Source organism: Panicum hallii, chromosome 7 (genome assembly GCF_002211085.1).
Source record: "Panicum hallii strain FIL2 chromosome 7, PHallii_v3.1, whole genome shotgun sequence".
Taxonomy (NCBI): Eukaryota; Viridiplantae; Streptophyta; class Magnoliopsida; order Poales; family Poaceae; genus Panicum; species Panicum hallii.
The window spans coordinates 42,152,215-42,177,363 of NC_038048.1; the positions used below are offsets into that span (position 1 = coordinate 42,152,215).

Sequence of the window (25,149 nt, forward strand, 5' to 3'; positions counted from 1 at the left end):
CTCAAAGCATGGTGCCAGCTCTACTAAGTATGTTCTGCCAGAAGCCATTAGTCGTTTGGTGCTTGCTATTAAGGCCACTAGACAAAACATGCGGCGTGACGGTGACAAATTTGTGCTATATTTGCGCAAAATTCGCTTTAGGATGCTCACTGAAATCGAGTGATTCGGACTGTTTCGGCTCTCCTTTTCTCAGCTTATCTGACACCGATCACAGTATTTTGCTTGGCCTGTGTTCCTCTTGTAGTTTCGGCGCCGCCACCTACGCCGGCAGAAAATAACAGTGTCGCAGGCGCTACGAAAACCAGTCGTAAACTCGTAACCCATGATGCGTTCGGTGTGAGGCACCCAACTTGCAACCAAATTTGCGATCAAATCATAACTATGTCTAGTTGGCATACAGTTGCTTGCTTTGCTGAGGGAAGAAATGCCGTCGATGCATTCTGCACGGCCGGCGAGCATTTCATGATCAGGGCATAAGTTCAGAGCAGTTAGACGATAGGTCAGCATGATTCCTACTTTACCTATTCGGGGGAAACAAGACCACTTTCTGAATACTGATCAGAGTCACAAGGTGATGATGATTAGCCAGAGTTCAGGTTTTTGATCCGGTGACATTTGAACAAAAGGGATCACATAATAAACATCTAACAACTAGAACTAAACAATGTGCACCCGGAGAAAAAATTGACCCCAACATTATACTTTCTATTTACCCACTTGACACAATATGTTCTGTTTTTTCATGTCAAAATCTGTGCTGGGTTCCCTCTCTCATAGCTTAACAAGGAGAGCATCTCCTTTTTGTGGACTATTTTCCCCAAAAGAATACCCAAAAAGAAAAAAAAAAGAAAACAAACTCCAGATTCACATGGCAAAGCCAGTCACAGATTTGCCAAGCATGTCAATCGCTCTAACTCTTTTATTCCACGTTATTCCTATTGCTTGTTGTCCCCCAATGTCCAGTATGTCTTCACAACAAGGAGGAGCTTCTCGCGGACGAGTGGACCATCTTCGTGATCCACGATCTGGCTATTCCATCTCATCCCGTCCGCGATGCTCTTTATCTTCACTAACAGGTCCACATCATCTCTTACGATGACCGTGCCCTCCGGCCTCAGGATCCTGTCCATTTCCAGCAGAATGTTCTCCATGTCACACCTTGCAAAGCAGGGGAGGAATTGTCAGTCTTACTTAGGTGAAACGTTATCTTGAAATTTACTTGCAGCAATTACAATCGATAGTTCCTAGATTAAGAGTTCACGGAGGACTGATTTAGATAATGCAGCCATAACCCTTAATAAGTTAATAAGTTATCTTGAAATTTACTGTGCAGAAACATCTAAATAGGACAAAAGCTGCAGTGCCAGACTGAATTCTACTGCATTTATATTTACCTGCCATTGTATAGTGTGAACACTGAATCAGCATGAATGAGGTCGTAGGTCCGGGGATAAGTAGACATGCCCTCACACCTGCAGTGAATTCAGGAGGAGATGTCAGACCAGGCAAGGACGAATACCAGAGTCCTGACCATCTACCACGGGGCAGCCATGTTTGCAGTACAAATACGTACCAGTCCTGGTAGCTCCCGATGAGGCCACGCTCGTATATTACCCCCAGGGTTGTTGAGTTGCCAACAGTAGGGACCATGTTCATGACCCACACGGGGTCATCCACCAATGCTGCAGCGAAGCCGCCAAACTTCGCATTCATATCGAGCAAATTGCGGTACCGGCCCTTCTGCCCGAATTGAGAGATCACGGACTTGTAGTGTCCAACTCTCCTCTTCCATAACTCAGTATCTTCCACATACATCTCTTCCGTTACCCCCTCGATGCTGCCACTGGCAATCCTGGGCGGTACTGCAGTGAGCCTCTCCGGCCATTTCTTCAACTCGCCACCGGCAACCTCCTTTAAGTCACTGACCTCTGGGAGTGGAGTTATACAAGCCTCCATCTTGTCATACCTAAAATCATTCACGTGAATATGATTAGTGATTTACTAGAAAGTACATTGAATTGAACTGAAAATGGTTAGCATGGTGCTGTACTTACCAGGCAGCATCTGGATTTTGGCTAGAGCAAAAGGGTGGGGACTTGATAACCTTGCGAATGGTTTTGCAGTGAATGTGGTTAGTAGGCTTCTGCCAGATAGCAATGTCATTTTCCTCCTTGACCTTCTTCCAGCAGAGGCTTCTGGCAACTTTCTCAATAGCTTGCTGCTCTGCATTCAGGTCCTCTCTAGTCCTGGCCCACCCCTTCCAGTGTTTCCTCCAGTTGATCGGTGGTCCGGACAAGATCCAATACCCTCCAGGCCGCAGAACGCGATCGATCTCTATCAAGTACAGTCCATCTGCATGTATATGGGAAGAATAAGTATATGGCAACCAACTGAATTCTGAACACTTGCAGCATTGGGGGGACAATAATGCAGCATACCATAGAGTTGCCATGGGATGAGGCAGCGGGAGCAATGCGCCATGTCAAAGGAACGGGCCGGATAGGTGAGCCGATTGGAGGCGAGCACCCCAATCATCGCTGGCACACCACGCTCCAGTGCAAACTGCACCTGTGCCTCGTGTGAATCTCGCGGGGCGAAGGACATGGCCAGGATGTTGCGCGACAGCAAGTAGGCTCCCCAGCTCGCCACCTGAACAGAGCAGCAAAATGAGCCTCAATCGTTAAATCAGAAATCCAGTTTTGCCGCATAGGTAGTTGCCCAAAACCAGGGGCGCAAGAGGCAAGAATAGTAAAATTCACAATTCCTCCAGGTGCAATTCCTCGAACGATCAGACCAAAATGCCAAGGTCAAAGTGGCAACAAGCACAACTGTTTAGGGTGCTATCCTGCGCAATGGCACTACATAAAAAGGAGCCCCATTTCCACAACGTCCCTGGCGTATACAACAGATACGCCTGCCACACGTCCTATCAAGAATTTGATGAGAACCCAGTTGCAAATACATGGCTGGAAATGTCCAGATAATATTGCTGTAGTTCTCGAAAAAAGACATGTTTGCTGTGCGTGGGATGCTGCTTTGCAGAAAAGGGCAGGAACGTAGATGTCAAATAATTAACATCGGCATTATTGCAAAGATTGCAGATCTACCTACTCCTACGCTTCAGCGGCGATCCGGCTCAAGTCTGCTAAAGAAATGGTGTGCTGTTCACTGCAGCCAGATTCCGTTACCAAATGTGAAGGGCAGTCCAGTGCCCCTCTTATCGGGTAGGAGTATCAGCTTTACTCGGGTCAGACCCGTTTGCAGTGACATCCCCTCTTACCCGAAATCGCGGAAGGGATTGGAAACTTCCGACACCCGGAAAGCCAGCAAACGCCATTCCCGAGATCTCCGTTTGCTATTCTCAAATCTTCTGACTGAAATTGACCTCGAATTCGTCCATGCCTTGACGAGGCATGAAGTGATTTTTTTGCGCGCATGCGATAATTCCAAGCAAATGGGTAGTGTTCGTGTGCGATTGCGATCGAAGTGGGCTTACCCCGCAGCCGGTGTCGAGGGCGGTGCGGATGGATCCGTCGTGGAGCGGGATGATCCTCCCGATGTCGTCGATGTAGGCGCCGGCGCCGCGCGGGAACATGGTGCCTCCCCCTGGGAAGCGGAACTTGTCGCCGTCGACGCGGATCCAGTTCTGCACCGCCTTCTCGACGGTGAGCTCCTTGTGCGGGACGTTGGCAAACCAGGCTACGTCGCGGCTGGCGGGCCACGGGAACGGGTTGCGGTAGCCCCTGGGCGCCGGCACGAGGCAGCGGAGGCGCTCGGCGTCGGAGGCCGGGCAGTGACGCTCCCGATAGACGAGGCGGTCGCGCGAGAAGCGCAGGGAGCGCTCCACGTCCTCGCAGGGCGTGTACTCGGAGTACTTGGCGGGGCAGGCCTCGTAGGCGCGCTGGCGCGGCGCGGCCTCCGCCTCCATCCCCTCCGCGGTGTGGTGCGCGGCGAAGTCGAGCGGCCCCGCGGAGGAGGAGGGGGAAGAGGAGGAGCCCGCGGAGACGGTCGGGGTCGGGGAGGCGCAGGAGACTGCGGTGGCGATGGAGACGGCGGCGCCGGCGCCGGCGGCGGGGGCCGCGGAGAAGCCGCCGTGGTGCCAGATGCCGAGGAGGTAGGACAGGGAGCAGAGGACCGCGACGGCCGCGAGGTGGAGCAGCGAGGGGCGGCGCGCGGCCGCGGCGGCCGACGAGAGGTGCAGCTTCGCGGCTGCCGCGCCCACCGCCATGGCGGACCCTGCTGCCGCGGCCGCTCTCCGCTGGCTCTGGCTGCCTGCTTCCCGCACTAGCGCCCCTGTCCCTGCGTGCGCGCCGCGCCCGTCCGTGTGGTGCGCTCGCTTAAAGCGCCGGGCGGGCGCGGGGGATTAGGTGGAGGTGGAGGTGGAGACGGGGGGAGGCCGTGAAAGGGAAGCGCATGTGCGGTCGGTTTGATTACCACGGGAGAGGCCCAAGGCCCGAGAGAGACTGTTTGATTTCTGGCATGCAAACGGTCGCGCCTTGGGAACAACTGCCCTGGTCCGGTGCTCTCCGGGCAAAAACGGGAGCGTGGCTGGGCTCCGGCTTGACACGCCACGGGGTGTCGACGCGGAGGAGCGTGACAGTTGTGCCGTGGCTGTGTTGGTTTTTGGTAAAGCATTGATGGACTCGCTGGAGTTACAGTGGTAGCTCGTTTGGCGTCACGTAGGAAATGGCAATGCTTCGGCTTTGCTGGATCGAAATGACTGGGCATGAACCACGCCTAGCCGTGTAAATGTTGGGCTAATCAAGGGGATGTGAAAAGATTTTATGGTGCTAGTGGCTTCAGATCCTATCAGGATTCACCCACTAATAAGAAAAGAGGAGTTCCAAAAGAGAAAGATGATCCTTTTTTGTCGATATTGACAACAATTTTACATTTTTTTTGGCTTTTAGGTGAGCCGTATATATCAGATCCAGGGGTCGGAACATGAGAGCCCGGTCCTTGACCAAATTTTAAGATCTTTACCACCCTAATTAGATATATAGAGTAACTCCATTCATATTAAAATATATGACTTTCAATTCCATATGGTTTCCTATGCACCGCAAAATGTACATTATAAAATGGCCCAATGGTTTGCCATTTATTTTGTAGGCGTTCCTTGTGTCATAACCTTTTGGCCTTACCCTATTCTTTTACATGCTTCGGGAAACAATATAGTTAGACGAAGATCCAGCGCGGGGCACATGCCACTGCCAGCATCGTGCGCGTGGGTTAACTAGAGAGGCAGCAGTGGCCAGGCAGTGGCATTTGCCTATTTGGTCATGTCGGATATGATTCATCCGAGGAAAAAGCCAAAAAAGTGATGATGGACCAAAATGGATTTAAAAACTGAGCTAGGGCGGTGGAATTTTATATTCTGTTTCTAGCAAGTGTAAGGCCGACATGAGACTGTTTGCTCATGGGCTGGCTTCGTTCTCTTGCCTCCGAGGTTTTTATTTCTTGTGGGATGGTTGCCTCGCGGAATGGAGCCTACGAGCCTTTTCCCCGTGGAGCAGCGATTTTTCCATTAGTAGCACCCATTGCTGCCTGGTGGGCTGCAAAGAGGGGGAAGGCAAAGACTCGGTGTGCCACTTTGCCAAAAGTATCACCACTGTCACACAAGAAGATTAGTGAAAACTCTTCGCAAAAACAAAGGATTAGTGAAAACAACGAAAGTAGGAACCGGCCAGCGCTGAATGCCGACTCACTCTGAAGGCTGTCAGTTCCAAAAAAAAGAGAAGAAAGAAACCTCTGAAGGCTGGACCATCGTTTTACCCCAAGCGGGAGTGGTAAAGAGTGTTAAATTTTAATCTAAATAATTTAAGTAGCAGGCTCTAATATTATAAATTTTAAATTAAAAGTATATAAATATCAAGTGATATTGTGAGGAGAGCTCTGCGATTGTCATCCGTTAGCACCGGGCGCACGCGTGGCGGCTCCGTGGGACACTTGTCACCGCACTCTATCGCGGGGCGCGTGACATGCCTCCAGCTGACAGGCGGACCACGAGAAAGGATAAGGATGCGACGATGCGAGCCGTGCTCGTGCAGTGCGGTCCTGCTCCAAAGAATTGCCTGTACCAACTCCGTAATTGTGCCTGCGGAAGGGGCCTTGGCTTGATAGCCGCTGGCCCACTGCCCGGACAATTCTAGTGGGAGTAAGTGCTAACAGTGCTATGAAATGATGCCACGTGACAGAGTGCTACTACCAAATCGCGACTATACTATAGGAGGAGCACTAGAAAAGGCTGCTCCTGAACGATCAGCGCGCTCATCGGGGGCACATGGGCTGGTCAGGTTGCCCCGGGACACTCACCAGCCGGATCGAGTCAGGTATGGTACACTCCACTGCACTGCTACAAACACATACAGAGCTCCCGACGTCCAGGCATCACTCGTACGTAGTCTGCCCCTCTGGGGTGGGCTGCTCTGGGCACAAGCACAACCACCGTTCCACCGGAGAGAGAGGCCTGAGCATGCACGCGCTCACGTGCTTCACTTGAGAGGAGAGAGCTCCGCGGCGGGACTGTTTTAATTGACCTTTCCAGTGTCACCTGCTTCGGAGCAAAAGCGACTCTCCTCGATGTATCAGATAGAAAAATATAAGCCCACCTATCTGATTTAAACTTTTATCTTTCAGGCCGCCGTGACAAGTGGCCCGGTCTATACATATCTTAGATCGGAGAAAGCACTCATGATTCGCGCCACAGCACGAGTAGCTCCTCCAACAGATTTGAGGCACACGACTTGCTGCATTATTCCGCATGGGCGGGTGAGCCCACGAGAGCTGGCAAAGGGATTACACTCCCGTATTCGGAGTTTTTTTTTTAAGGTAAAGTAGTTAAACTTATCCATAAACTTTGCTCCAAGGTTCAAATATGTTCCTAAAGTATCAAATGAGTCGATGTCGTCCAAGTCCTTTAAGATTTCTTGCTAGGTCAAAATGATCCCTAAGTTGATATGTTATGCCATATGTTTGCACCACGTCAGTATTGAGTGCTCATGGATCAGTTAACATATAGAAATTGTCTTTTCTACACCTTATTTTCCATACAACTATTGTAGCTATATATAAAATTGATGACAATTTGATCTTCATTTGCTGAGACCTTAGATATGAAGGCGGACACATCACATTATTGTTCATCAAATATATCTCAGATTGGAAAGAAATATATAATGATATATCATAAAAAATCAATAATACAGAACATGAATTATTATGATGCCACTGTATTTACCCACCCGTTCCTTCTCAAGCAGACTCGTAAAATGGTAGGCATCTCATAATTTATTGAGTTCACATCAAGTATCATTTCTAATTTCACTAAACAAGAGGTGCATGAGACAATGCCAACATGCTAACTCATCCAAGGATGCCCATAGCGGACATGGCATGAACATGTGGCTTGCCACATTAGCACAAGGACCATTTTGATCCAACAAGAAAACTTCAAGAATTTGGATGGACCATTTGATACTCCAATGACTAAAGTGATCCTTGGGACAAAGTTGAGGGATACATTTGGCTATTTCACCTTTTTTTTAATAAAAAACCCTCAACCTTCAAGATTTCAGCGTGTCCCCTGCCAGTTGCCACTTCAGGCTCGACTGGGGAGCAACCGTATTTTTACGAGGCGACAAATCTGATGAGCACTGATTCGGAGCAGTGCAGCTTGGCGGCGTGCCTGCCTTCTCGTTTCTCGTGTCTTTTCATTTTCCGACGAAACATGGATGAATGAATAAACACCTTCAGTGCAACAATTCCTCAAGAGCGAGGCAATTCAACGGCCGAGCGCCCAAAGTGCCATGGCCATTGATTGACCAGAGCGCCGCTCGACGATGACCGTATCGTCCGCCAGCTGCCGCCGGCGTCGCTGCGCCCCCAGCGTGATACAGGACCGGGGATCAGAGTATGGAGCAGGTTTCAGCGTGTCGCCAGATCAGAGGATTCCGGCTAGCGTGTCACGAACCTGGTAGGAGGAATGGTGGCCGGCGTCGCGCGCGGTGCTCGAGAGCGGTGGCGCCATCTCCAGCAGTCGGAAAGGAAGAAGAAGGTTTAGGTTTTAGTTGTTCGATCCCCTCCTCTGTCCAGTCAATTAGGGTAATCACAATGGGGTTTCATGGCGAGTTTTATAGCATTAATTACCATGACACATCAGCATTTTTGATGATGTGGCACTGATTTAATGAGGGAAGAGAAGGAACCAGTTTCATCCCCACGACACTCTGCTAACTCGTTTACAAGACGTTGGAAATAGCGTGAAACGACCACTGTGACCGCCGTTGTTTCATAGGGGATCCCATACACCACTAGATCAACTAGCATTTAATTACACTGATTAGCTTTGGAAACAGTGAAATGAAACTCTCCATTGAGACATAGTATTTCATTTATACCCTAAGCTGATGTGCCATTCTTGGAAATAGGGATATGAAACCCCATTGTGATTAGTCTTTAAGGTACCCTTACACGGGCTGTAAACCCCAAGACGGCACACAGGCCCATTACACTATTACACGGCCTCAGGCCCAGCAGTAGTTCATGACATAGCGCCTAGTGGACGTAGGTGGCGAAGCACCCGCCATTCTTGCCGGCGGCACGACGGAACGAGCTTGTACGTAGTAGCGTCAGGACCCGGCAAAGAACAAGCTACGGGGCATCTTTGTGGACCTAAATTTCCTAGCACTGTCCGACGTAGGTGGCGAAGCGCCCGCCATTCTTGCCGGCGGCACGACGGAACGAGCTTGTACGTAGTAGCGTCAGGGCCCGGCAAAGAACAAGCTACAGGGCATCTTTGTCGACCTAAATTTCCTAGCAGTGTCCGACTCTCGACGGCCGCCTTTTCCCTGTGCCTGTTTCGGACGCGAACAGAGAAGCATCGTGGGTCGGATTCCGTCAAGACGGACGAATCATGCGTGGCCCGGTGATGGGCCAGAGCGGCGGCCCATTATTCGAAGGCTGGGCTGTCCGCCGCATACGTCGTCTGAACGGTGAACGGCCGGCCTGCACGACGACGCGGCGGAGGTGGGGACAACGCCAAGCGGCCGTCCGGGTCCGGCGACAACTCCTAAGGGTCCGACAGGTGGGGCCTTAAACTACTCATTACTGCGGGCAGCGGGCCACGCGCCCGCAAGCCGCCCCTCTGGGCTGGCGCCGGGTGGTGTCGGTCCACCAAGACCGTGATGACGCGCCGCCGCCACTGGACTGGAGGCGAGGCGGCCATTAGCCACCACAAGGCAAAGCTGTGGACCGCGCCTCCTCACTCCTCGCTCGGCCGGCTCCGCCTTCGCCAAATCCAATCTGATCTGTGCACTGTGCAGCGATCTCTCGGCACTCTGCTGCGCGCGAAGGTTAGCTTACTCTTCCGCTCCCGCAGTTCTGACAGATTCGTCTGCTCTCGAAGTGTGCTGAGAGTGAGATGGAGTTCGGATGCTTGATCTGTGTCTTGTCGCGACTCGGGTCGTTTTGTGGTGCCGCATCAGAGGAATTGGGCGTAGATTGCTGGAAGAGATTAGTCTGTTCTTTACAGGAAGGGATCAATCTGGGTTCTTTTAGACAGGAAGAGATCAATCCGTAAGTTGTTGTATGAACTAGGAAAATCAGCGTTAGTGTCGGTCCTGTTTTGGGTCCGGAAACAGGGGTCTCGGTCTACAGTGAGTGGTAGCTTCAGAGGGGATTGCAGTTGTGCTCTTATAGCTGATCAATCAACTGTTTTCTTATACTAGTAGTTTGAAATTGCGTTCTTCTAGTCGTAGAAATGCTTATGACTTACGAGGACATGAGAAGTCCATTTCTAAGTTGCCAAAATTGGCTAGGGAGTAGGGACTGCGGGTCAACCGTTTTTGCAGTTTGGGCATTTTCTAGTATATGAGTGCGGGATAGTGTGATTGCAAATGTGGTATGCTTGTGTGGGGGCCTGATCCATCTATATTCTCGAGTTTCTTTGTTAGGAGCTTGCGAGCATGTACATGCGACGCAACACAACTGGAAAGAAGGATGCGGCTGTCTGTTATATGAATGCCCCTCTACCGTACGCCATTGAAGAGAATCACGGTGGATGCTTCTTTGATGACGACGATGATCTTGCACAAGTTCTTCAAGATCAGGTTGGGTACCATTTCCTGTCACCCCGTTTTACTTGGTTGACCATGTGTGCTTCTTTAGTTATGGGAAGCCTAACCAAACGTAGTCAAAACATTACAGCCCTTTCCTGAACTTTATCACTATAAACTAGCTGGGATAAAAAGAATCCAGTGCTGATGACATTTATCAGAAATGTTTAGTTAATGCTTTGCTAATTATGCTATTGAATCCTAGATCTGTAATGGGCTGGCTGAAAAAATATAAAACAATTATTATTGTTTTGCAGATAATATGTATTCACAGGTTTGTCATGGGTGATTCATAAATTTCTGTTTTACTAGGCTATAAACTGAAAGGTTGAGATCTGACCTCAAAGTTAGAATCGTATGGAATACAATTTTCATGAAATTGGCGTCAGTGTGAATTGCTTACCTTATGCTGCATGATGCTTATGACCATTCTCCTTTGTAGTGAAACTGTTCAGTATTGTTTGACAAATATGACAAAACCTTATATTAGCTTGCCTGTTCGTGCACACTGTTCAGGAAATATTGTATCAATTATTTCAAGGAAATAATGGTAGCAGCTCATCAAGAACTCATTCAATTCCCAGTTCTAGCTATGGTCATAATCGGGCATCAAATGAACGAAAACCATCAGGAGTTGCAAACTATGATTATGAGTTGCAACTAGCAGTTGATGAAGCTTTAGCTAGAGAGTTGCAAGAAATGGAGGGCCAACTAGCCAAAACAGCACTTAATGACAATAATGGTTAGTTGCATACTCTAATTCTTTGGTGTCAGAGTCAATAGGTTTCTCAGGTTAAGTGCTAACCTGTTGTCTCAAATTACCTGTTTAGGAAGAAAGCCGACATCCTCTTCAGCATCGGATAGAGGCAATAATTCTGCAAGCAGACCTCCTCAGGTATTTGTTTCCAGCAGGAATATTTGTCAATCAATATGCTCTTCGATTTATTATGCCAAGCTCCAATATACAGGTAGTGGAGGAGGATGGAATTGATCCTGATAATATGACCTATGAGGTGCGTTTTATCAAGTCATTTGTTTTCCTTTTGGTCTTCCATCAGTGGCGTGTGCCAGCTAGCTTCTGGTTCTATTAACCACTAGCTTTTTTATAGGAGTTGCATATTCTTATTTATTGTTGCCTTGTGGCGATGGTATTAATTATAGTGATTTATGGTCGAGTGTTGGAGAAATGGACTTTTTTTTTTTACCCCCCATGCTAGCAGTTATATTGGTTGCTCGTGGAAATTGTCTAGCTGTGCATGATTTGCTTATAGGTGATTAACAACAGTTCAGGAATATACACTGGTAAACTAGGTTGCTGCTTGCTAACTTGCATTTCGTGTGTTGGATTCTTCATGATTTCAGGAACTGCAACAGTTAGGGGAAGCCATTGGTACCCAAAGCAAAGGGCTGCCTGAAAGTGTCATAGCACTCTTACCGACTTCAACTTACAAAATTAGGATATTCTCAAGAAAGGAGAAAAATGATGAGTATGTTTTAGAGCTGATTAAGGGATCATTGTCTTTTCCTTCTTGCTCAACAAATTTGTATATTTGTAACTGTGGTGGTGCGTGGGTCATCCACAAATTTTATCCTAATATGCAATACCCTGTTAATACTGATTAATTATAGTCTAGTTTTTTTGAAGTATAATATTCTGTAATCTTAAGTTGCAACCTTTGACATTGTGCTACTAGGTGTTGTTCCTAGAGTAACACTGCATTTTCTTTGCTGTATGTGGTTGCATGTTTGTAACAAACAAATTTGACACACTTCTGTTTGTATCTATGCAGGTGTGTGATCTGCTGTATGGCTTACAAGAACCGAGACAGGCTGACTCAATTGCCCTGTGGACATCAGTATCATCAAGCTTGTGTCTCCAAATGGTTACAGATCAACAAGGTGAGCTACCTAGTCTTAGCTTTTTAATGGATTTAGCATACATAACTTGTTCCATCATTCTCGCTTTTCAATGGATTTAGCAACTGCAAGTTCACAAAATATTAGAAAAGACGAAGGTAACAATGAGAGGGAGAACTGTTGAGCAATCATATTACACATTCCTTATGGCTATGGAATAACCATCTGGTATATTTTTCGCTTCAATTCAACCTGAGAAAATGTGTCGTTTTAAGACAAAATGATTTTGCTTCCGCACTTCCATATTTGCAACCATGTCTGTAGTTTTACACTTGTTATCCTGAGAAATTGTGCTCATTGCTAAGCCTTTAGTGGCATGCATTACGCTGCAGGTATGCCCTGTTTGCAATAAGGAGGTTTTTGGCTCGTAAAATGAGGATTGCAGATTCATCCGATGGCCAGCTCCAGCGACCATCTGAAGTGCCGCGGTTAGAGCTAATGCACTGTATTGCTTAAGGATCGTAACACCGTCCAAACAAGTGATGTCTCGAGGAAGATCGATATGATCTCTGTTTCTGAACTAGAGTCACTGGGACATTCAGACTTGATGTGACACTGTAGTCCTTTTTATCATCTCATTGTGTATAATGGCCAGTTCATTTCAGTTTCTTGGCTCCACCTCATTCAGCCACTCTCTCTGGAATATTGCAACTTGGACTGAATCAGTAACGGCGCGAAGATTTAGGCGCTGATGAATTATTCTAAAGCAATTGGCACTGTGATTAGCCAATGGTCATATTGCCGGAGCCTGACTTCTGATCTCCTCAGCCAACCATTTTGGACCATGGTTGCACTTGCACCAGGGTTCTACCTTCCTTCTTCGGTTGGACGGGTCGTTCCGGGTCATGCATGGCATTTCGACCTGATGGGTCCCTAGACGATTTCACGCTGATGGAATTCCTCGAGCAAGCAGCCCATGCTTGGACAAACTCGCGAGTCTCTACGCTACACACCAAAGCAACCCATCGTATAATAATGACTCGCAAGAGAGCACGCTACGGAACCTCAAGCGTACGTCACGCTCATCTGAAAGCCGATGCCATGCACGTAACTGACGCTAATCGTGACCAAAACACCGGCTTGTTAATTAGCTAGCTGGCTTTGATTGGTTGGTGTGTTGGAGCCAATCCTGACGCTGTGCTCTTGCCGAACTGTCATGGCGGCTGCTGGATCTCGGACACGAGGCTTCTATCAATCAAGATGACGAAAGCGGGCCGTTTTCCAAACGTGGCCCGCAGAACCCACCAATCTCATCACTCAGGCGCAGCCAGTGAAGCTCGTTTAATTTTTCTTTAACTTGGATTGCAGCAGTTGGCAACGCTTGCAAGTTTTCATTCTGTCGCTGGTGTCAACTACTTCTAGGGAAACAGAACGGCACAGTAGACGCGAACGGGCCAGTATATTTTAGATTATATGGTGTCAACTACTACATGGTCCATCGTGGATACTACCTGGAGCGCCTGATTGTTAGCTCGCGAGGGATACTGTTGCGGATGGATATGGCCATTATATTCCTAGAACCATGCAAATTATAAAATTGTTGGGGAAGAAGCGTGGTGTGGATAGGAGCTCCACGGGGGACTGGGCCCCATGCTGCTGACTCGGATCCACCCCATGGGCCCTGGGGAAAAAAAACCTCAATCTGTTTGGGCCCCATTGGTTAAGGCCGCCTGGACAGACACATGATTACAGGCCGGCATGTAGGCCCCTGGTCGTCGATGGGCAGCGAGAGCGTGTGGAGGTGAGAGGCACGTTCCCTCCGTCTCTCTCTCTCTCTCTCTCCAACGCTTGCACCACTCGCATTCCATTTTCTAAAACGCACCAGAAATAAACGAAGAGGAATGGGTGGTGTTTCTCCACGAACCCGATAATCCCCAAGGGAAGTCGGGCCGAGGCTTATCCAGAAAAAGAAAAACCACCACAAAATCGAAGGAGAAGTTCGCACCAAACATCTGCGTGGCACCCGGTCCGCGCACGCATGCGGCCGCCGCGTGCGCTGCTCCGCCCCCAGCCTTATCATCTCCCCCGCGGCGAGCGGCGGCGGCGACCGACAGCCTCGCGCCCTCGTCATGATCCGTCCCGGAACGAGCCATTTGGCCCCCTTCCCTTTCAGCGCGCCACTTGCCGGCTCCGCTCACCGCCACCCACCCTGATCGAAGTCGAACGAGCTGCAGGGCCGCGTCTCGCTCATCGGGGCCGATCCTTCCAGGCCTCGACGACGCTAGCTGTTGCCTGTTGGGCGTCACAGCCCCAGTCCCCCCTCCTGCATCTCGTCGCTACTCTGCGCAGTCCTGCAGGCGAATCTTTTTTTTGACAAAAAAAAAACTCCTGCAGACGAATCGAAAAGCGCATCGTGTCCACTCTGCGCCGATGGCGACGCGAGCGATGCGACCGGTGATATTTTCGAATCTATCTGGGGCAATCAGAGGCGCCTTGCTTTCGGGCTCGCCTTTCTTCCGACGGGATCCTGTGGACTTTGGCCTCTCTGATGGCAGAGGGGCACAGCTCGGCTGTAGAAGAAAAACGCAGTCGATCCAGGCCGACGTGCCGACGTGGACGCCTTTCTTCTGATAACCTGTTGCAATCAGTCCTGGTCCTGCTCCTGCCAGAGGTTTTCGTTACCGTGGCTTTCATCGTCCGTTAAGCTGTCGGATGATGGCGTTGTCGTCGCTAAAAATTTTGGTCCTGTTTAGTTCCGGACGCGTAAAGGAAAAAAAAAATTTCAAAGAAATCTTACCAATTTGAAGTATTAAATAAAGTCTATTTATAAAACTTTTTGCATGGATGGGTTGTAAATCGCGAGACGAATCTAATGATGCTAATTAATCCATAATTAAGCAATAATTAGCGTATGGTTAATGTAGCATCACTGTTGCAAATCGTGGATTAAGTAGGCTCATTAGATTCGTCTCGCGATTTACAGGCCATCCATGCAAAAAGTTTTGTAAATAGACTTCATTTAGTACTTCAAATTAGTAAGATTCTTTTGAAAATTTTGTATTTACGATTTTTTAGTTTACGGGGTGTGAACTAACAGAGTCTTTGTTTGAAAACAGCCAAACAGGGGCACGGTCTGTGTTAAAGTTTCGCCCACGTCAGCGGTAAGCGAACGGGTTGAGAGAGTGAAATGATTTGATATTGCCAGCTAAAAGGATGAAACATTTGCTCTTTTATTAGAAGTATATGCATCAGATGATGCAGAAGGATGATACATTTTTCCTTTATTAAAAAGGACAGCCTTCAGAATGTTTCTAGAGCATACACTGAAGATGTGCCCCTCCTACGCACGCTAGGAATTAATTAAAGGCACAAAAGGTCCTATGTAACATAGGGGTATGTGCTTTTCCACTAAACTCCTATGCGTGTGTGCTTTTGAAATCCTTGTACACCAGCGTTAAGTATAAAACTCCAACCCTGATGTGCTAGCTATACACCAACAATACCGGCCATCTTGCATAAGGCGATTTCTTTAAAGTGAACTTTTAGCTTACAGGTGGCAACAAAACCAATGTTTAACTCCAGACTTAAACTATCTGCGTGACAACGAGTGTGTACCAACTTATCTGAATTGGAGCGTTCATGATAACTTTTTGTACAAGGATTATCCATGATCCTAGTATATTTTGTGGCACCATGCTACGAGCAAACACTGTTGATATGAACCACCTTATGAAGCGAAGCTACCAGAGCCATAACGACACATCAAATCCGCACGGCAGGCACCAAACTGATTGCGCGGTTACACCTAATCAGTCTTGCCCCCCAGCTCCCGCTTGGATCTCCGTCGTCCCCCACACCTCCGCCGCTGCCGCGGCTAATCTTTAGCCAAAACAATGCCGCGGACGACGTGGCCGTGATGTGCCAGAGCAACAATATCCGCTTGACCCAGCTTCCTTGCCCAAAACCATCGCCCTGAAAAGCGCGCTATTTTATCCGGCCGCCACCAACCAGGTCAGCAAGGCACCCGGCGCCTAGTTCGTTCTCTCTTCCGTCGCAAGCCACTCCTCCAAAGAAGTCTCCTCCCCCCGCCTCTGATTCTCCATCCAAGGCGAGTTGCGCGAGAATTCTGAGCATTTTGGGTCTTGGTCTTCGGGCTGGAGGTGATGTCAGGGCTGGCCGGGAGTCTGGTCGCGGCGGCTGCTCTAGTGCTCTGGGGATGACGTACTGATCGTTCTCGCTTCTGCAAGTCGGTTGAATTCAAGAGGAGTTGGCGGTTATCCAACCGTCCCCGACCGGATAGAGGAGAGAGGCGTCCACGCATTGGAGCGGGATTCGAGGAAACGGCCCAACTCCCCCGCATTGCTCGCGTCGAAATTTCGCAATTTGGATGGGGGCGGGGGCGTCGAGCATGGTGGGGCCGGAGGGGTACGGCCGCGGGTGGGAGCAGACGTCGCTGGGCGACATGCCGGAGAGCTGCGTGGCGGCGGTGCTGCTCTACCTCGACCCGCTGGAGATCTGCCAGGTAGCCTGCCTCAACCGGGCGTTCCGGGGTGCGGCCTCCGCGGACTGCATCTGGGTAGCCAAGCTGCCCGCCAATCACCGCTACCTCGCCGCGTTGGCCGCCGCGGCCGACGACGACTGCGGCTGCGACGGCGCGGCCGAGGGCGATGGCAGGTGCTGCTCCTCTGCGGCGATCAAGAAGGAGATATACGCGCGCCTGTGCCGGCCCACCCCCTTCGATGGTGGCACCAAGGTATCTCCTTTTTTCTTTTCTATCATATAATAATATATCTACCAACCAGAATGCTTTTTGTAAGAGGATTTAGCAGGAAAAAAAAAACACTAAGAAGTTGATCACCACAACCTGCTTGTCTCCAGTGAAGTTGGTTCATTCCTTTTTGTTTCTATCTGTGTCGTAACGATCTAATTGAAAGCAGTTATGTGAGTAGGAATTTTGGATTGAGAAGGACAAGGGAGGTTTTTGCATGTCCATCTCCTCAAGGGCTATGTCAATCACCGGCAGAGATGATCGGAGGTATTGGAGCCACCTATCCACTGAGGGATCAAGGTACTTCCCTCTTGTTTCTATGTTTCCTAGTAAAGGTACTAATCAGGTACTTAAAAATGCTAGCAGAATGAGGAAATGAAAGTCATGTAATACTTATCATGTCATAGTTGTATATAGTCCATAATCACTGGTACTAATCAGGAACTTACCCAAGAAGAAATGCATGGTCTACTTTTGTGATGATTGTTGGTGTGTTTTCCCAGCCAATAGGCGTGGGACAAATTCAAAATGTCGGTAATGCCAGACAACTTACCCAAACTGTTTGCAAACTGACAACTTTGCAAGCCAGTCAAGTACATGGAGACTGATTGACACATACCAACACCAGTGGTTGAATAAGTGATGGGTGTTCGTAGTTGATTCATGTAGGAGTGGAGATCAATATATATCTTCAGGCTGTGTAATATGCTAAACGTTACTAAGCTCATAGGTTGAAATATCCAGGGGCGGGGCTACAGTCAAGCGTCGATGTCAGCTGACATCGACGACTTGACAGTAACCTTCTCTACCTATATGTTGAATAGCTTCTCTGATGATGCAAACACAAATTAACCTGACCCCAGCAGCCCAGCTGCCAAGTGCCGATCTTCTATTCAGGTAACCTAGGGTGCCCAAGTACAAGAGCAACGTGAGGTCTGATGTTAGGTACTAGGCATCCCCAAAGCCCCAATTCTCTAGGGCAATTTCTTTTCTTTGTGTAAGATCATCATGACATGGGAATCGATTAGGTATTTAAATTTTGATCCTATGATTTTATTATTCCTAGACGGTTCAATTTCTAGACCCTGATTTTTTTTTTTTGCAATTTTGTAAGTTACTAGTGTTCTGAAGTCAGTAACAAGTGCAAACAGGAGCCTTCTTAGCTTCTACAATGTATTCTTCTTTGTAGCAAATGCAAAAAATTTGATAACTCATAATAATGGACTAATGGCTATTGTATATCCCATACGTTCTCTTCTATTGTATTTAATTATGTTCACTAATTTAATAGGTAACTAAAGCACGTTAGAATGAATCTTGAAAAGAACTATCACCAACCGGTGATAGCGAGGTATTTTGCAGTTGCACTGACAATGGTGGCAATATTTCCTGGCTTCGCCCCTGGAAATATCTGTCTGGGCAGATGTTACTTTTAATTGAGCATCTATGCTACTTTGTTCTGATTTGTGCAACTTATAGAGCCCTGATGGCAGTCATCATGCTGCAATGCTGCATAAAGCCAAATCCAATCACTTTAGTGGCATCGAAAAACATATAGGTGTACCGTTATCTTCAATCTGATAATTTCTGATGCAAATTGCACATCCAGAATATTGGTTTTGATGTGATTTGATTGATTGTGCTTACATGTTGTGCTGAGTTATGTCGTTTATCCTGTTCGTGGTTTCGTGCATGTAATCAGCAGTAATATCAGTTGCTGTCATCTACCACAATATCTGAATGATGCCTTTATAGGTTTCTGTTACTGCAACTTAGAGCATGTCTAGAATCTAGATACAGGCTATGAATCTAGATACAGGCTATTGAATTTAAATATTCATTATTTAATTCATAGTGGAACATCTGAACTGAATCTGAAAAATTGCTAACCCCCTCATTCAAAACACTTCCTATTGAGAGCTGATTTATTGGTAACACAGTTACCTCAGATATCTTCATATAAGGAAATTCAACTTGCATGATCTGGTGTTGTAACTTCATGCATCCTGTCATTTTTTTTTTGTTTGAGCTCTATCATCTTTGTTTCCAATCATTGCTGAAGTCACTGAATACCAGATTAAATTGCTATGGCTTTTATTGCAGGTTTCACAGTGTTGCCTATCTTCAGCAGATTTGGTGGCTTGAGGTGTGCGGAGAGATTGATTTCTGCTTTCCTGCTGGTTCATACAGCCTATTCTTCCGGCTGCATTTGGGTCGACCACACAAGTGTACGGGCCGCCGAGGCCATGGCTCTGAGAGTATTCACGGTTGGGACATCAAACCAACACGGTTCCAGCTTTCGACTTCAGATGATCAGCACACAGAGTCTGAATGTTATCCATCTAAACCGGGAAGATGGATCCTTTACCACGTCGGGGATTTCGTCGTATCGAGTTCAGATGAGGTGACGGAACTCAAGTTCTCTATGATGCAGATTGATTGTACACACACAAAAGGCGGCCTCTGTGTTGACTCGGTCTTTATATCCCCCAAAGATCATCGATACGAGGAGGAATGCGTACCATGCCAGAAAATTTTGTAGGAGTGCTTGCATGGCTTGGCTAGCTTGTTTCTTCTTCCTCTCCTTCTTCGCTATGGTGATTCTTGTCCAAAAGCGTAGTGTGCATATTCTTTTCCCGAGAGTTATGCATGAACGTAAGTTCTCTATATGTATTTTCTTTTGGTAGTGCTAGTCAAATAAGTAGGGAGGTCAGGACTCAGGAAGACTGGGTGTAGGGTATAGCGATATGCATATTCTTTTCGAGTGCTTGGCGCCTGTATGTAGAAAGAGATGTTTAATAATTTCATTTATTGTCCACTAGAAATTACAATTGCGATGTTCAGGTCAGTAACATTCTCTCTGTTATCTGTGCAGAGATCTTGTGTTTGTACGTGATTGGAATTTGAGTAGACTGGTGTTTCCAGTCTCTTCCTCTCAAAATTGCCTTTGCTAAGTGCTAACGTTTGCTGACACTCCAAACTACTCCAAAAGTGCGCCATCGATGATGTCCTCCAGCGGCCACTGAGTGAGATTCAGGTTTCCGAAAGATTTGATCAGGACGCGGCAAATTCCAAATAAACGAGCCCACCCGACACGTTCCTGCTCACCGATTTCGCTCATGGACGCAGCGATCGCTCGGTGGCCCGGCGCCTCGTCGGGCCTTTGGGCTGCGCACCCGCCAAGTGCGCGTGGCCGGGCATCCTGATTCCTGGGCTCTGTGTAGAGACACCAGCTGATTACATGATTACAGTAAGGTATCTCACTGAAGTGGCTTAGGGTGCGCAGATCTTCCGGATCTGATTCTCTGCTAAATTCAGCAGAATCCAGTAGGAGCTCTGCTAAACAGTTTTTCAGAGAGAAGTGATTATCTGCTCATTTTATAAAATGAATTAAGAGGCCGGGAGCTGGAAAAAATAGCTTCTTCTGATTCTGTGAAGTAATATTTCATCCTGATTTTAAGAGTTTATGCTAAAAAATTAAAGAGAAATACTTTCAATCATAGAATCACTTCTCTTTTATATAATCAACTTCCATAAAGCTTCTCTTGAAACGTAAATTCAATGCTGGGATTTTTTTTCTAATTGCGCCTGCCATTTTAGTGCAGCTATATGCAGATGGACACAGCCTGACAGAAAATCAGTCTGCCGGCCTTCAGTAGTAGTGTTGTCCTCTAAATTTTGACTGCACCAGCACCACTGCCTTTTATCTCACTAGCATCTAGGGAATTCCTAAGTCCATCTATATAACCTTATCCTTTGTCTCAATCCAACAATTTTTTAACCATATGCATAGTACACTCAGACCATCATATTTCCGACATATTAATACAGATCCCTACAATAAGATGGATGTCTTTTTGTGAGCTCAAGGCAGCAAATATTTTAGCAGCGACCCATCACATCTCAGAACCACTTTACCATCGCGGTTCAGAAGCTACGTCTTCTTTTTTTCTACGACAGAACAGAATCCCACATCGAATGGGATTCACGTGGCGACCGTGTTGACGCCGGCGCACGGGATCTACGTGCGCGGCGGCAGCCAGCCAGCCAGCTCGTGCCTTTGGGGAACGGGAAGGGAACTCACCGAGGTTTCTTTCCTGGTCACGGGAACGTGGCAGCCCAAGCCCGTGTTTCCATCCATCTGATAACGTCGGATTTTGTCGGTAAGCACCCATGGTCTGAGCTGTTGCCCACTGGGAATTGGGATGGAAGAACTGAGGCCTATCCCGTCCGTGTTTTGACTGAACTGGTATGCGCCGCGAGTGCATTTTCGGTGGCGGACGGGCGGCGATGGTTGCTCAGTTCCTGCTGAAACCGTCGGGACACGGACACCATGATGGCGCGAGCTGAGCCCTGGCACCGGCACGGATCGGAGCAGAGGGGGGAGGGTGGATTGGCACGGAGACCCTGACGACGCCGCCGATGCGATGCCGCCCTGTCGTCTCCGGCCTCCTTTATGGGTTGGGTGGTGGCCGGCCGCCGCTGCGTCTACTGGTGGGGTGGGTGGTCCAGTCCAATCCGATCCGTTTGCGCAGGCGGGTTGTTGTAGGCGCAGGCGGGTTGCTTCGTGCCCGGGGCTTCCTGCACGCGGGCCAGCGGCAACTACGTGTCGTCCTGTCGATAGTGGAGGCGCCCGGCGCTCTGCCGCTCCGCCAACAGTGCTATGCAGGGAAAGGCGAAGGCCGGGATGCGGAGCAGCCTGGCGTCCATCTCGTCGCGATCGCAGCCAACGGCCGGCCGGCCTGGCAATAGAGGTGGTGGACTGGTGGTGGCTGGGCTGGCTACTGCGCCCGCCGCTTGCCGCGGCAGCCTTGAGGTCCGGTCCAGCGTGTGGCCGCTGGCCGGGGGGCACTGTTGCCTCCAGCGCCAGCAAGAGTGAGCTCAGGCACCGCACCGCCAGTGGTCTAACGCCCATCGATGATTTCCTGCGGCGTCCTTGGACCGGGACAGCCTGTTATTGCAGTCAAGGTTTCAAAATCCCGGGTCGCCATGCACTGTCATTGACCCGCGGAAAGAAATCCAAGGAAAAGGCGCGCGCCCCGCACCGGCGTGCGTGGCAAGGGGGCGTGTTGCTTTCGCAGGGCGCTCGATTCGCGCGGCAAGTTGCGCCGGCTTCACCGCGCCACGCCGTGCCCCGCACGCGCGCGGGCCGGGGATCGCTCCGGTGGTGGATGATGACGAGCGGCGACGGCGACGGCGACGACTCCCAAGTCCCACCGCTGGTGCGGATGGCATGGATAGGGGGCGGGCGCAACGACTGGGTCGTCGCCGCGCGGTGAATGCCGTGGTGGTGCGGTGGTGCCGACATGTCGAGCACCGCGCCCATGTCGTCGGCACGCCGTTCTGCGCCGCGCCTGCAGGCGGCTCGAGAGGCTTCCCCGTCCGTTGCTGAGCGAGGGCGGCCGGTAGGGCAGGGCGCGCATTGACATTGGCACAGCACAGGCAGGCGCGGTCAGGCCAGAGTCCGCTGGCACAATTATAATTTGGCATAGTAGCGGGAGCTGTAAAGCCGCTTGCTTGGGGATCCACCAGACCACCACACCAGCGCGCGAGACTGTTACGGGGTTACAGGGAGGGCACAGTGACACAAAGTGGCAGGACGAGCCAGGGAAGAGCTTGACAGCGCAGCCGGCCTCGCTACTACTCGATCTTGCTGCGCCACCGGCCCCTGTCGTCTTGGCAACCACTTGCAGCTCGAAATCCGCAGGCGGCAGCGCGCGAGTGGGGAGGGGAGTGAGGTCCGGATCCAGCTCGAGGCGAGGGCCACCGCACGTAGCAGGCGTCTGCTGGATAAGCACGAAGACAAATGGGTCATGATGGTATGATTCCGTTCCAGCTCGGGAGCAGGCACGTAGTGTTTGGTGGTGGCTTGGTGCTGCAGAGAATCCTGCGCCTGCTGCGTGCATGGGAAATGGATGGAGGGGGAGCTGTTGCCCAACTGCCAGCAGCAGCTCGCCTGCTCCCCTCAGGCCTCAGGGCTCAGGCTGCCCATGCATGCAGAGCAGAGGACACTACCCCCTGCTCCCCGGAAACGAAACAACAGGGAAGAAGCACCTGAGACGGCGAAAGTTACCACGTTTTTTTAGAAAAATATAATTTACCACGGTTTTCACCGCCGCAGGTGTTGTATCGCCGTACTTTTCCTTCAATTGCAGGGATAAATGCGGTAGTATCTAACAAAATTGCCACGCAGCACAACTTCTTCCCTAGAATATTTTGCGGTCATGTGGCGCGTCACTTTGAGTCACCGTGCAGCGGTCAGTGAACGGCCGCGGCGACAGTGATCACGTCGTGATGGCCTAGTGGTCAGTGGCCTCCTGGTGTGGGAGCACGCGGGCGCAGGCCGGTGCGCGCGCGCGCGGCGACGTTACCGAATACCGAGACGACCCGACCGATCGACCTGGGACTTTGGCGCCGACCGCCGACGGCTCCTGTACTTCGCCAGGACACGGCGCGACGACCCGTGCTCCGTCGTTGTCACGATCGTTTCGGTCCTGCAGGGAAATCAGATCGTCGCAGCGCCGAGCTAGCTGAGCTGCTGGGGGTACCTGCAGCCGCAGGGGCCAGAGGCCCAGAGCGTCGTCGTCGGAGGGCCATCGTCGCCCGCCAGTGCACAGTGTTCACAGTATTATTATTATTATACGCGGACGTGTCGAGCTGCCGCTGGTGGCACGGCAGGGTGCACGTCGCCGCGAGCGACAGCGCTGGCATCGCGGGGAGAGTCCTCCATGCCTCCCTGCTGTAGCATTTTGCCAACCCAATAGCCTGTGCTCACTTCTACACCGTACCTACGGTAGCATTCCGTTGTACTTTGCGCCTGGATTCTGGTTTATAGTGAGGTGAAATATATTCTACTGGTTGCAGAGATGCCAGCGTCTCTCATTATTTTTTTTTTACCGATGACAACTTTTAGTGTAATCATATGAAATTTTTGGAAGGAACACTATGGGACAAAATAAAAAGTTAGTATACGAAATATCACCTCTCGAGTCGTGCCGCCCATAGTATGTCGGAAGACAAGCTGCGTGTTTTTTTTTTTTTCTAGAAGTCCTTGGCAACACGTCGGCAGCACTGATGGTGCATTTTTTCTTCAAGCAGCATGCATTTGGCTATACTTTTTCACGTGAAAACAAGCTAGTTATACACGCTAGTCTGTATACGCAAGACCAATAAATGTTTACCCATCTCTGGTCATCTTTCAGCGAGATGCATCATCTATTACTTAGTCTCTAGAAGCCGTACGCTAGAGCTAGCCACGCCAACTGCGTGCAACGTAGATGGATTCTGGGTCTAATTAAGATCACGACAGTGATGGCAAGGTTTTTTGGTTTTCCATGCCTCTGCAGCGGACAAGACAACGACCGAGAGCCTTTCCCATTTCGAGCCACATATATCATTTGCGTCAACGTAGCCATTCAACTGTAGTTGACTAGCTAGCTGCCCTTGGTCTCGTTTCTCAAATCGACCCTTCCTGTTCACTCTTTACGTAGAACTACTTAGGTAGTTGGAGGAGTGTGAGCCCCTACTGATTAAATATATTAAAGAAAAATAAGAGTTTTATAAAAGTTAAAACAACAAAAAAAGGGGAAAGATTACATGATAGTCTCTAGCTATTGTACAATTGCTGGAAAATATTTTGGTTTGGCCCTATAGATAACCATGGCAAACTCCTTGAAGACACCCTTTGCTCCTTCAACAGAAAAAGTCTCATTCTTGAAGATGAGGTTATTCCGAGATGTCCAGATGCTCGACGATATTAAGATAATCATTTCACTATTACTCAATTGGAGATGTCTGGGTCTTCAGACACCTATACTTAGGGTTGCTTCCTGACCATGACTGTCGGCTCCGACGATTATAAGTCATGCCCATGCTGCTGTTAAAATTCATTACAACACATGCAATCCCGAGACCGTATCTGGGTTGCTTAGCTTGCAATAATTCAAATTTGTTTTCTCCCGCCGCACGTTTGCTTTTTCTTGACATGCCATGCCTCGGTTCACACAGAGAAAGCGAGGTGCGCTCTCAGCTAGCTCACGTACGGTCAAAAGGAACCGGTCTAGACTTCACACGAATGGCATGCACGCACGCATGTACAAGGGTACAAGACCAAACGCCCCCGTCCAGGACTTCCGGGGGTACAAGTCGCCTTTAATTTGCTGCCTCTTGCCAAATGGCTTGATGGCTTCTACAGGACAAACACAAAGATAGCAAATTAACAACGGCTACTATTTTTGGGGGTTTCCTACCTGCTTATACGGAGTAGGTGTCCTCCTTTTGGCGCTGCTGAAGCTTACTACTACTTTGGTTTGTGTCAACTCATGGAAATTTCACAAAGTTTCAACAAGCAGGTTTTATATGCTTGTAAACTTTGGGACTGAAATATTTTAAATTATTTAGAATATATAG

At 49.2% G+C, this 25,149-nt stretch overlaps 3 protein-coding genes across 3 annotated transcripts; 2 read left to right on the forward strand and 1 right to left on the reverse strand.

Annotated features, from left to right (window-relative positions):
* Window positions 1-629: 629 nt before the first annotated feature.
* Window positions 630-4,325, reverse strand: LOC112899997 (probable methyltransferase PMT15). The gene is made up of 6 exons (XM_025968692.1): window positions 3,497-4,325; window positions 2,439-2,649; window positions 2,055-2,352; window positions 1,574-1,966; window positions 1,395-1,472; window positions 630-1,158 (listed from the first exon to the last, which is right to left on the reverse strand). Exons 1-6 carry the CDS (start codon window positions 4,226-4,228, stop codon window positions 936-938), a joined length of 1,935 nt encoding a protein of 644 aa, XP_025824477.1. The 5' UTR covers window positions 4,229-4,325; the 3' UTR covers window positions 630-935.
* A 4,800-nt stretch (window positions 4,326-9,125) lies between these two features.
* Window positions 9,126-12,762, forward strand: LOC112898764 (E3 ubiquitin-protein ligase BIG BROTHER-like). Its single transcript, XM_025967051.1, has 8 exons — window positions 9,126-9,353; window positions 9,954-10,109; window positions 10,632-10,857; window positions 10,946-11,010; window positions 11,084-11,128; window positions 11,478-11,602; window positions 11,906-12,014; window positions 12,365-12,762. The coding sequence occupies exons 1-8, from the start codon at window positions 9,186-9,188 to the stop codon at window positions 12,401-12,403; spliced, it is 933 nt and encodes a 310-aa protein (XP_025822836.1). The 5' UTR covers window positions 9,126-9,185; the 3' UTR covers window positions 12,404-12,762.
* A 3,000-nt stretch (window positions 12,763-15,762) lies between these two features.
* On the forward strand, window positions 15,763-19,588 carry LOC112900000 (F-box protein PP2-A13-like). The gene is made up of 3 exons (XM_025968695.1): window positions 15,763-16,725; window positions 16,922-17,040; window positions 18,844-19,588. Exons 1-3 carry the CDS (start codon window positions 16,360-16,362, stop codon window positions 19,280-19,282), a joined length of 924 nt encoding a protein of 307 aa, XP_025824480.1. The 5' UTR covers window positions 15,763-16,359; the 3' UTR covers window positions 19,283-19,588.
* Window positions 19,589-25,149: the final 5,561 nt, after the last annotated feature.

Bases quoted from the DNA above. Each gene is read 5' to 3' on its own strand.
- LOC112899997 (XM_025968692.1), bottom strand. From the start codon at position 4,228: ATGGCGGTGGGCGCGGCAGCCGCGAAGCTGCACCTCTCGTCGGCCGCC. The intron at 2,650-3,496 runs GTAAGCCCACTT...TGCTCTGTTCAG, and splicing joins CCCTCGACACCGGCTGCGGG to GTGGCGAGCTGGGGAGCCTA. The intron at 1,159-1,394 runs GTAAATATAAAT...CTGCTTTGCAAG, and splicing joins TTCACACTATACAATGGCAG to GTGTGACATGGAGAACATTC.
- LOC112898764 (XM_025967051.1), top strand. From the start codon at position 9,186: ATGACGCGCCGCCGCCACTGGACTGGAGGCGAGGCGGCCATTAGCCAC. The intron at 9,354-9,953 runs GTTAGCTTACTC...TTTCTTTGTTAG, and splicing joins GCACTCTGCTGCGCGCGAAG to GAGCTTGCGAGCATGTACAT. The intron at 10,110-10,631 runs GTTGGGTACCAT...CACACTGTTCAG, and splicing joins CACAAGTTCTTCAAGATCAG to GAAATATTGTATCAATTATT.
- LOC112900000 (XM_025968695.1), top strand. From the start codon at position 16,360: ATGGGGGCGGGGGCGTCGAGCATGGTGGGGCCGGAGGGGTACGGCCGC. The intron at 16,726-16,921 runs GTATCTCCTTTT...TTATGTGAGTAG, and splicing joins CCTTCGATGGTGGCACCAAG to GAATTTTGGATTGAGAAGGA. The intron at 17,041-18,843 runs GTACTTCCCTCT...CTTTTATTGCAG, and splicing joins CTATCCACTGAGGGATCAAG to GTTTCACAGTGTTGCCTATC.